This window comes from Muntiacus reevesi, chromosome X, assembly GCF_963930625.1.
Source record: "Muntiacus reevesi chromosome X, mMunRee1.1, whole genome shotgun sequence".
Taxonomy (NCBI): Eukaryota; Metazoa; Chordata; class Mammalia; order Artiodactyla; family Cervidae; genus Muntiacus; species Muntiacus reevesi.
Genome location: NC_089271.1, coordinates 148,535,874 through 148,548,320, shown reverse-complemented (window position 1 = coordinate 148,548,320; position 12,447 = coordinate 148,535,874). Strand labels below are relative to the sequence as shown.

The following is a 12,447-nucleotide window of genomic DNA, read 5'->3' as shown; positions in this document are numbered from 1 at the left end:
GAAATCAACCCTGAATACTCTTTGGAAGGACTGATGCTGAAGCTGAAACTCTAGTATTTTGGTCATCTGATGCAAACAGCTGACTCATTGGAAAAGTCTCTGATGCTAGGAAAGATTGAGGGCAGAAGGAGAAGAGGGTGTCAGAGGATGAGATGGCTGGATGGCATAACCAATGCAATGGACATGAACTTGGGCAAACTTTGGGAGATGGTGAGGGACAGAGAGGCCTGGTGTGCTGCAGGCCATGGGGTTGCAGAGTTGAACACAACTGGGCTACTGAACAACAAATATATATATGGGCTTCCCTGGTGGCTCAGATGGTAGAGAATCTGCCTGCACTGTGGGAGACCTGGGTTCAATTCGTTGGTCAGGAAGATCCCCTGGAGAAGGAAATGGCAACCCACTCCAGTATTCTGGCCTGGAGAATTCCAAGGACAGAGGAGCCTGGCAGGCTACAGTCCATAGGGTTGCAAAGAGTTGGACATGACTGAGTGACTAACACTTTCATTTTTTATCAGTTCAGTTCAGTTGCCCAGTCATGTCCGACTCTTTGTGACCCCATGGACTGCAGCATGCCAGGCCTCCGTGTCGATCACCAACTCTCAGAGTTTACCCAAACTCATATCCTTTGAGTCTGTGATGTCATCCAACCATCTCATCCTCTGTTGTCCCCTTCTCCTCCCACCTTCAATCTTTCCCAGCATTTTTTCAAATGAGTCAGCTCTTCGCATCAGGTGGCCAGACTCTAAACCCTGCCAGATCCCCCCTCACCAGCAGAAGTGGTTCCTCTTCCCCTGTCTGATAAGGCTGCTTCTACCTTCTTTGGAGACCTTATAATGATATCACCTAGTCAGTTACCAAGCAATGGGATGCCCATTCTTGTAACCTATTCCTCCCATCCCTTGTTGTCTCCAATCCCAAGATTTGGGGAGGAGGATGTTGGAATGAGTTGTCATGTGCAACCCACTGCCTCGCCCCTTAACTAATGTCATCCCTTCGGGTGACATTACTTTCAGCAAAACACTGAGGCATACTTTGGTGAACATTCTGGAGGAAGGAGGTGGGAAGTCTTGCCATGGAAACAGTCTTGTGCTCTCAGTGGGAAGGATGGGATCCCAGAGAAGTAAAGTGTAAGTGGTGGCACTAAATCCCATCAAAACAGGACAGGTAACACAAGATACAGCAGGGGTGGCAGCTGGAACTAAGATGGTTCATCCCCAAGGATCTTTGGGGGTGATTGATCATGCTGTCATTAGTAAGCTCTGGGAGTTGGTGATGGACAGGGAGGCCTGGCATGCTGCAGTCCATGGGGTCACAAAGAGTCAGATATGACTGGGCAACTGAACTGAACTGATAAAAAATGAAAGTGTTAGTCGCTCAGTCATGTCCAACTCTTTGCAACCCTATGGACTGTAGCCTGCCAGGCTCCTCTGTCCTTGGAATTCTCCAGGCCAGAATACTGGAGTGGGTTGCCATTTCCTTCTCCAGGGGATCTTCCTGACCAACGAATTGAACCCAGGTCTCCCACAGTGCAGGCAGATTCCTTACCATCTGACCCACCAGGGAAGTCCATATATATATAGTTGTTATTCAGCAGCTCAATTGTGTCTGACTCTTTGCAACCCCATGGACTGCAGCACACACCTGTAGTAGACCACCACCAACCAAAGCGCTCAGTCTGGTGAACAGCAGCCTACCTTTAATCACCACCATGGAAAATCATGACCTTTCATCGAATTTCCAGACCCAGTCAATTCACAGGCTCAGCTCTCAAGCAAGGGTGAGGCCAGGTACATGGAATACTACGTGTGTACTCTTAACCTGCCTCTGACTTACCCTTGGGACCATAGAGGCCACTGTGGTCCACTAGCCGGAGATGGAATCTTAGTCTGGATCTCTCTACCTGTGGACACCCAGTTCCTGACTGCCTAATTGGAAACCAACACAATTGGCAGCTGGAAGAATTCCGATGTTGGGAAAACCATCCAAAGGAAGCCCCAGGCACTGTCCCGTCAATTATCTGGCACGTTATCATAAAGAAGTCCCCGACTGATTGGATCATCTCATTCTGCCCCAAACCATCATGCTGGCCTGCTCCATTAATGGCATCATGCCGAATGGACCAGATGCCCAGAAACTAGCAAGTATTTCACCACCGAGTGAAAGATAAGCCCTATGAAAATCCAGGGGCCCAAAACTTTTGCAAAGTTTCTCGGCACCAGTGGACTGAGACAGGTTGACAGGGATGGTGCCTCTAAAGAGAAACAGTAGTTGCTGAACCTAGAACTCACTATCATAAAGAAAGAACCCTGACAATTGCTGGGCCCTGGCTGGGAGTGGCACACCCTGCTAGGATGGTTTTATGTCTTGGCCAAAAACCAGCTGGGGAAATTGATGTGGGTCCATTTCTGGGTTCTCTATTCCATTCCATTTATTTATATGTTTCTCCCTCTACTGATACTAGGAAGTGGCAACCCACTCCAGTACTCTTGCTTGGAAAATCCCATGGACAGTGGAGCCTGGTAGGTTACAGTCCACAGGGTCACAAAGAGTCAAACAAGACTGAGCGACTTCACTTTCACTTTTTCTACTGACACCACACAATTTTTTTTTTTTACTTTTTAAAAAATTTTAATTGTAGGCTAATTACAATATTGTGGATACCACACAATCTTGATCACTGCAGTTAAATAATGAGCCTTGAAATGTGTTGATCTTGTATCCTGCAACTCTGTAAAACTCACTTATTGGTTATGGGAGTTTTTCCGGTAGATTCCTTTGGATTTTCTATGAAGACAATGATATCATCTGCAAATCGAGACACTGTTATTTATTCTTCTCAATCTGTGCACTTTTTGTTTTTTTCCCTTTATTGCACTGGCTAGAACTTCCAACATTGTGTTGAATAAGAGTAGTGAGGGCAGATAGCCTTGCCTTGTTACCAACCATAAGAGAAAATGCCCCATTTTTCACAATTTAACCATGATGTTAGTCAAGTCCTCCATAGATGCTATTTAACAAGTTGAGGAAATTCCCCCTCTAGCCTTAGTACTGAGTGACTTACACTTCATGAGCATTTTGGTCTTGAACTGACATTGGGTTTGTCAAATGTATGCTCTGCATCAACTGCTACAGCCATGTGACTTCTTTTGCTTGTCAATATAGTATATATCATTGATTGACTTTTCATATATTGAATGAACCTTTTATCTCTGGAGTAAATCCCACCTGCTCATGGTGTATAATTCTTTTTATGTGTTTGTGGATGTGACTTGTGAATTTTACATTATTGGCCTTTCACACACATGTATAGCTATCTCCCCATGTCTGTCCTTCATCTAGAAATTGGAGAAGAATTTTCTTTTCAAATTTTCTCTTTTCACAGAGAATAAGTTAGATGCATGGCAATTTTGCCCCACATAACATAATTAAAATAGAAACTCTTCCTTAATAGTGGATGCTTGCTTTCATAAATCCCTCTATTTACAAGATGTACAGTACTTAAAGAACTGCCAAACTAAACCTATTTTTTTTTTTGGTGGGGGAAACTTCCTCTTCTCTTGTTTTATTTTTAAATGTTGTTTACTTATTTTATTGAAGTGTAGTTGATTTACAATATCATGTTAGTTTCAGGTGTATAGCACAGTGAATCAGTTATATATTCTCTTTCAGATTCTTTTCCATTATAGGTTATAAGATATTAAATATGAACTGAAAGTCACTCAATCGTGTCTGACTCTTTGTGACCCTATGAACTGTACAGTCCATGGAATTCTCCAGATCAGGATACTGGAGTGGGTAGCCTTTCCCTTCTACAGGGGATCCTCCCAACCCAGGGATGGAACCCAAGTCTCCCGCATTGCAGGCAGATTCTTTACCAGCTGAGCCACCAGGGAAGTCCAATATTGAATATAGTTATTCATATAACTAAATAGATATTGAATATAGTCCCCTGCTACCCAGTAGGTCCATGTTGGTTATCTATTTCAAACTAAGCTTAAGAAGCCACAAAGGGAATCCAACTTGTAGAAAAACACTTGCTCTTCATATTATCTACTCTCCCCAGGCTGGAATGCAAACCAGCTGCCCTCTGACTACCATCATCTCAGATGAATGGAACTTGATTGTTTCAACAATCATGGTGAACATCATGCTGGGCCATTACACTGAAGACATCATGCTTACTGCACTTGGTGGCCAAGAGGTACCAAAGATGCTTCATCAAGACACATGTCTGGAGGAGAAAATGGCAGCCCACTCTGGTATTCTTGCCTGGGAAATCCCATAGACAGAGGAGCCTCATGGGCTACAGATCATGGGGTTGCAAAGAGTTGGACACAACTTGGCAACTAAGCACATGCGCGCACACACACTGTTGCAATGAAGGAGGAAACAGACAGAGCTGTACTCCATCTTAGGCCAGACTGCGAACATTAGGCTACATGCATGGTCCACCCTCCCAATGGACTCTGAACTTTGTGTCTGGTGTCTATAGAAGTGGCATATCAATGGGAAACCAGACCCCCCCCCCCCATAAAAGAGCCTCAGGACTTGTACTTGGAGTCTCCATTGCCTAAAAGAATATGCTAATTATCTCTGTAACAGAACAAAGTCGTAAATTCCATTATGTTTATCGGGATATGACCACAGTCCTATTGGTAAATGTCCACTGTTTATCTAGCCTTGTGATACATGAATCATGGGTTAATTTTGATCATATTTCTCTTTTACCTTGTCCAGACTAGTTTCAAGGAATTTGGGAAGGTGGGTTTGAGCAAGTACACTTAGGGTATATAAGGTTTTCACAAAAACTGGTCGGGGTCCTTGGCTAAGAGGAGACTCTGCCTTGGACCCGCTGGTGTAATAAACTGCATTCCACTATCTGCATTGTCCTTCTGAGTGAGTTTGTTTCCCGGAACGCGTGGCTACAACAGCAACAGGGTAATAAGGACATCCCCTGATTCCCAAAAATAATCAGAAGGAAAAAAAAGACACATTTATGCCAGAGTGTGGAGTGTGAGAGATCAAGCCCATGAAGACCCAAGAGAATGACCCTTAGTGATTTTTTGAGATGGTCTGGACCATGCTAGGTATTCAGTAAGTTGCTGCACCTTATACCACCTCCCACTCAGGCACCACATTTGGTGGGGTTCTTCAGATTCTGTAGGCAACATATACTACATGAAATTGTGCCCACCAGTGCTTCAGCAAGTCACCTAAGAGTTGACATGGTTTTGGTGGGACACAGGGCAAGGAAAGTTTCTATGGCAGGTACCAGTTACTCGACACACTGCAAGACTGCATGGAGCTTATGACAAGTTCGGAAAAGAGAAACATCCTGTGGACTCCTGAAAGACGTCATGCCCTCTACTACAAACATATTTTCCTTTTGATCAACAGCTTCTGGCTTATTCCTGGTCTGTGAGAATACCTGAATGTCTGGCCATCTAATCCTCCATGGGAAGGGGAAGATTTGAGACCAGACTCATGCAGGTCTGGAAGGTATAGGACAGTCGCTCAAGCAGGTGGTTCCCAGCTCTGCGATCCCTGTTGTGGATGACCCTTTCCCTTGACTGCCACGTGGCACCTCCTAGGTGTCTTGCTCAAGGTCTCCAAAGGAAGCAAGTGGCAGACTCCATGTGTTGGACTGAGAGTCTAATGGGGAGAATTGTTTTCACAGAGGAAAGTGAAGTCGCTCAGTCATGGCCAACTCTTTGGGACCCCATGGACTGTAGCCTACCAGGCGCCTCCATCCATGGGATTTTCCAGGCAAGAATACTGGAGTGGGTGGCCATTTCCTTCTCCAGGGGATCTTCCCAACTCAGGGATCAAACCCAGGTCTGCCGCATTGTAGGCAGACACTTTAACATCTGAGCCACCAGGGAAGTGAGAGAGTAACAGGCAGGAAGGCCAGGGGTCTCCAAATGGAGGAAATAGGCTGCAAGTTTCAGACATTTTTCTCTCTCTTAAGTGGCAGGAGAAAACAAACTATCGATATTTTTTCCCTTCTCTATACAAATTTAAAAGGAGGTTTCTTTAAAATATTGTGTTGCCATGACACCTGGTTTCAATTGAAGTTAACTATTCTCAAACCTTGAGTTAACCAATGCATTTTTCTTATGGAAATGTTTGTCTTAAGCTATGTTAATGTACTATTCAATTACCCCAGCCTCTGTCTTCAAGTAGGTTATGCCTAAAGGCTCAGAACCTACCTGACAAACAAGTATGTTATACTCAGATATTGTTCCCCTAATCTATGTAAATGAAACTATTTGTATGGTAATCTGCCCTTCTGCAAGATTCAAGTCAATCATTTCATGGCCTGGGATGAATCATCTGGTGCCAAGATTATCCCAAAATGCCTCTTATGGATGAGGGGCCTGGTGCCATTCAGAGTTTTAAGACATTCCTTTCTTTCATTAACAGACTGCTAGCGACTATTTGGTGGCTTAGAGGTTAAAGCGTCTGCCTGGAATGCGGGAGACCCAGGTTTGATCCCTGAGTTGGGAAGACCCCCTGGAGAAGGAAATGGCAACCCTCTCCTGTACTCTTGCCTGGAGAATCCCATGGAGGGAGGAGCCTGGTAGGCTACATGGGGTAGGTTCATGGGGTCGCAAAGAGTCGGACACGACTGAGAGACCTCATTTTCTTTCTTTCTAGTGGCTATATAACATCCAGCTGAAGACTAGCAGGGGGGGTACACTTTCAGCCCCTTTCTGATGCCTATGTCAGAAGCTTTCTCTATCTCCTTTATACTTTAATAAAACTTTATTACACAAAAGCTCTGAGGGATCAAGCCTCATCTCTGACCCCAGATTGAATGCTTCTCTGGACGCCAAGAAGCTCGGGATCTTTTTGTTCAGCAAAAACCTTTCAGAAGTTTACAGAGTAAAGGAATCAGTAGAGGAGTGAGTCTCCCCTCCCAGGAACTACCCTTAGGCTGCAGCCACTGGCACTGCTATGTACTCATCCTGTCCACAGCAGAGACCTACATTCATCCCCCAGTAAGGGAGCCTTTGGACTTTCCAGGTAGCTCAGCTAAAGAATCTGCCTGCAATAGCAGAGACCCCTGTTCGAGTCCAGGGTTGGGAAGATCCCCTGGATAAGGGATAGGCTACCCATCCCAGTAGTCTTGGGCTTCCCTGGAGGCTCAGCTGGTAAAGAATCCACCTGCAACGCAGGAGACCTGGGTTTGATCCCTGGATTGGGAAGATGCCCTGGAGGAGGGCACGGCAGCACACTCCAGTACTCTTGCATGGAGAGTCTCCACAGACAGAGGAGCCTGGCGGGCTGCAGTCCATGGGGTCACAAAGAGTAAACAACACGGCTTGAACAACTAAGCACAGCACAGCATGGTGGCCTTCCCGGGGGAGGTGGCCACAATTTGTCCTGGCTTGAATAGGTACTTATCTTAGGCGACTTTTTGGATGACTTGGCCCCCCCATAGACTTACTGTCTTGCATTTACTTTAGTAATCTTTCACATAACAGTGCTTCTGACCAAGGTAATCCCTGTAAGACATGAGATATGTGCCCTGTGCTCACAGTGAGGGACTGCCCTGAAGACCCAGGCTGGAGATGGTGGGGATGGTCAGTCTAGTAGAGGTCAGTTCCTACCCTAGTTGGCAAAAAGACACTGAAGGGGAGCTGCTGTCTTACAGGAGTCAAGACTGAGGTGGTGGCCATTGTATGGTGGTGTTTCTCCTTTGCTGGAATCCACGGCCTGGGAATCAAGAAGGGGGAATGATTCCTCATGATTAGGAGTCATCATTCCTAATCGTCTACTCTCAGGGCATTTCATCCCCTGCCTGCAGCTTGGAGCTCTGTTGGTTCCCAAGAAAGGGATGCTTTTACCAGAATCCAAGTGTTGGTTCCATCATATTGCAAGCTGAGATTGCCATCTGGCCACATAGGGGTTTTTATGCCACTGAAACAGAGGCAAACTACCAGTCTACTGAGTAGGCTTGGATAGTTGACATTGTTTTTTAGTTGCTCAGTCGTGTCTCTCTGCAACCCCATGAATTGCAGCACGCCAGGTTTCCCTATCCTTCAAGGGATCCTCTGGGGTACCTCTGACTCCTGCCACATCCAGGCAGACCACACAGGCTTCAGGCTCAGTGGGTAGAAATGTTTGAATCACTTACCAGGTAAAGGATTCTGACCAGCTGAGGTTGGAGAGCAAAAGGCAGGCAGGGAGGGTAGTGAAGAAGGAAATTATAAAGACCAAGGATGGTCTCAAGATCAGTTATAGAAAGAATGGTAGTAGCTGTTGGAGGGGAGGGACATGTCAACTTTACAATTTTCTTTCTCTGCTGATTTTATGGACATCAAAGAAAGGTTGATCGAGGTTAGCTTTAAGTTTTCCTTTAGGTTTGAGACTGTTGAGGTGAGATGGTATGTGAACCAGAAGTCAAATCAGTATCCCCTAGAGATGGGTATAGTGACTTATGGGCGCTGTGGTCTCCTGTTTTAGGGAGTGCTGTTTCGTTTGTAGGAATAGCATAGCAGCCTTAAATTTGCCAGGAGCCAGTGGTTGTTGCTAGGGGTGTGTGTTGATATTGGCTAGCGAGGGGTTTTAGTACAGTGGATAGTTGGTTTTCCCTTAGCTGCCACTGACTCCTGATGCTACAGTACTTCGAATGGTTTTGTAAGCACCTTTCTCCTTAAGGGCTTCCCTGGTTGCTCAGATGGTAAATGCAGGAGACCTGGGTTCGATCCCTGGGTTGGGAAGATGCCCTGGAGAAGGCAGTGGCCACCCACTCTAGTACTCTTGCTTAGAAAATTCCATGGATGGAGGAGCCTGGTGGGCTACAGTCCATGGGGTTGCAGAGTCGGACATGACTGAGGGACTTCACTTTCTTTTGCTCCCTGAATTAAATCCCTTTCTGCTTGAAACCCCTAGAGCAAACTCTGTTCCCCACAGTGAATCCTGACTGATTATAGAACAACACATGAACATCAATGTACAAGAATCATTGCTCTCTGGAAAGACATGGTAGGAGGCTGAGAAGTCTTTTTTGTCAATCAATGAAATGATGTGACCTTTGTTGCTTCCAAGTGTCCCTTCTGAGGGAGAGGCATCACATGGGTTAGAACTTTAGGTGCTGATCCTAATTTTGCTATTCGTACTTTTGTGTTTACCAAGTGTGTTCACCAAGGGCAGAGTGTCCGTTGAAGAGCATAGAGCCAGGCCTGGCTGAGTCTCAGTTCCTCCGTTGGGTGACTTTGGCAGGGGATGTGTCGCTGTGACTGAGTTTACTCACCTGCACGATTGAGACCGTGAAAATAGGGGGTGTGGATCTAGGGAGCTAGCCGCCTGTCCAGCGTTTGGCATAGTTACGGGGCCCTGCAAGACTCAGCAAGTGTCGTGTGGGTGGCTGTTGTTTACCGGCCTCAGTCCCCGGCTGCATTGTCTTTCTGGGATCCCTTTTTTCAAGTCTGCAAACAGCACTTGCCTGTGTGAACCTTTCGATAGGGGAGGACTTGGGTTCAGCCTTGCCGCCGGAGTCTGAGATCTTTGGGGGAGAGCTCCAGCAGAAGCAGTTCTTGGCGAACCAGGGGAAGCGGGAAGTCACGGGGCGCTTAGGCTGCGTCCGTGAGCTTTGACTCCGCAGGTGCGGGTGTAGATTTTGCCTCTCGAGACTCCGAGGCCCGAGGCCCGGAGATCAGCCCTTCTTACGCTGCCGATTGGGGTGGGAGGGGAGGACGGGGGGCGAGATTGGCGGTGGGGGGACCCGCTCTGGCCCGCTGGGCTGGGCTGCCTGGAGCCGGGTGGTGGCGCCCGGCCCCCCCCTCCGGGCCGAGGGTCGTTGGGCCGCCGGGGTGCGGGGGGCGGCGCTGGGCCGGCTATCGGGCGGGAGGCGCTGGGCCCGCCCCGCCGGCAACCCCACCGACTTCCTCCGCCGCGGGCGCTGGCCGAGCTGGAGGGAAGGCAGGCACCATGAGCGCGGGAGACACCGTCTGCACGGGTTGGCTGGTCAAGTCGCCCCCCGAGAGGAAGCTGCAGCGCTACGTGAGTAGGGGGCGTCGCCCCGCGCCTTCGGGGGGTCCCGGGGCCCTCCCGCCCGCGGGGGACCCCGGGATCCTCTCCACTCCCGGCGCTCGGGCGGCGGGCGAGGCCGGCGGCCGGCAAAGCGAGATTGCACGTCGAGGAGGCGAGCGCCGACCCCGGTCTCGGTGCGGGACCTCCCGAAAGAGCGTCCCGGTCCCCGGGGCCGCGGCGGCGATCGGCCGCGAGCCCCATCCTTCTGCGTAACTGTCATCGGACACCGCCGCCCGCGCGGTCTTCCCCGGGCTGTTCCTTCTTAGCTCTTCCTTTCTTCGGACGACTCTCTTTGCTGGCACCTCTGGGCACCGCGGGCTTTGGGTAGGAGACACAGGGTGCTCAGGAGACCTCCCCTTCCTACGCATCCCACCACCACCTTAAATGGACGACCCCCGGCTCGAAATTCCTTCTCTCCAGCCGCGTCCACAGGACAAGGTCTTTGCAACGTACACTTGCTCAGACCCCTTTCTCCGCTGAGCCAGAAACAGACTCGTGTCCGTCTCTTAGAGGCATTTTCTCATTACAGCCATAGATCTAGACTTGGTTTTTCTGATTCACGACCAGTGTTTACCTTCATCATTCTTTTGGGGTCCACCGGTCCCTAAACACGAGGTCAAATATTTCTCGGGCTCTGAAGCACTGAACAGCTTTGCTAAGGGTGCAGCTGCTTGGAAAACTCACTGACGTTCAAAGGTTGGGGGGTGGGGGGTGACGGTCTGCCACAGACCCGGCCTTGCAATGCCAGCTCGAGGCAGGTTTCCTCTCTGCCCTTCGACATACGAACCATTTTAAAGTTTTACTGGAGAGTGTCCGACGCTGCAGGAAGCTGGCGAACCTGCAGACCAAAGTTCGTGGCAGGTTGTTGGCTAGGACTGGTGTATATCTTGTCCTGAGGAGACTGGCTTAGGAAAGTTGACTAGCCGCTCATCCACTTGGGGATAGCCATGAGTGTCTACACCTGTTATCACTTGTGTTTCCTTCTCGGGAGGTCTAATGGAGGTGTGGCAGGTGTGAACTTTGCACAGGTTAGTAGTGTGTGGGGCGTGTGACCAGGTGGTGATGGAAGAGACTTAGGACGCGAGACTGCCTCAGTGGCATCCTCCCAACACACCAAGACCAAAAAGGGTAATTTTTTCTAGTGAGGGACATAGTCCTTTAGACAGGCTTTGATGCTTTTTGGTTGAAAGCCGTCTCTGGAACACACGCCGAAGTCGTTTCTCTAAGTTCTTCAGGAATCTTCTGTGGCCACTAGGTGGCGATCATGCGTCAGGGCCGCGAGTCAACGCGGCGCTATCATTCAGCTGCTGTTTGGTTCAGATTTTATGGGAAGTATTCATCCCTTTTTTCTTTTAACTGAGCACCAACTCAAGGCCTTCCCTGGTGGCTCAGAGGTTAATTGAGCACCAACTCTGAACTAGGCCCTGTGCCATCGAGAAAAAAAGACTTGCTCCCTGTACTCCAGAAGTCCACACCGTAACATTTGTAACACAACGACATAACAAAGCAGGCTACTAGCACAAACAAGACAATAATTCAGTTCTTACATGGCCAGATCAAGTAGTACTCTGTTCATGTTTTTTGAATGACTAACAGAAGCTGAGTCTGTTTTTAGGTAAGTCTTTCAGTGCAAGCTAAGCTGGTGTTTCATCCTCTTGAATCCATGAGCGAAGTTAGTTTTGTGACTGCTCTTTTAAATTTAAAATTTAACTGTAGTTGATTTACAGTATTGTGTTACTTTAAGCTATACAGCTATAGAGTTTTTCCATGATAGGTTATTGTAAGATATGGAATATAGTTCCCGATGCTACACAGTAGGACCTTGCTGTTTATCTGTTTTATTCATATTCGTGTGTGTCTGCTAATTCCCAACTGTTAATTTATCCCTCACTTTCCCCTTTGGTGACCATGTTTCTTTTCTGTGTCTGTGAATAGATATTATGTCTACATGTTTCAGAAATTTAAAAATATATATATATATATATATATTTAAGACATACATGGAGAAATCTCAATCTCCCCTCTGTCATCACCCATCTTAATTGCCCTTAGCCCTCAAGTAACCATTTTTTCCTTAGTTTATTCCTTCACGTGTCCAATATTTCTTTATATAAATACGAGGACTTATGTACATAGCTCCTTATTTTCTCCTTTCTTGCACAAAAGGTAGTTTAGTCTATATTCCATTCTACGTTGTCTGTTCGTTTAAGAAGACAAATAGATGGCTAACAGGCACATGAAAATAGGCTCAACCACTGATTGTCGGGGAAATGCAAACCAAAAGCACAGGTGCCCCTCACACCTATCAGAATGGCTGTTAGAAAGATAAGAGGTAACAAATGCTGGCAAAGATGTTGGAGAAAAGGGAACCCTTCTGCACAGTTGATGGGACTGTAAATCGGCACA

The 12,447-nt window shown here is 47.6% G+C and overlaps 1 protein-coding gene across 1 annotated transcript in view; it reads left to right on the top strand.

Annotated features, from left to right (window-relative positions):
- Positions 1-9,920: 9,920 nt before the first annotated feature.
- The window catches only part of GAB3 (GRB2 associated binding protein 3), a 76,666-nt gene continuing 74,139 nt past the window's right edge, over positions 9,921-12,447 (top strand). Inside the window, exon 1 of the mRNA XM_065915438.1 lies at positions 9,921-10,011. Coding sequence (XP_065771510.1) covers positions 9,940-10,011 — 72 coding nt within the window. The 5' untranslated portion in view covers positions 9,921-9,939. The remainder of the gene's footprint in view (positions 10,012-12,447) is intronic.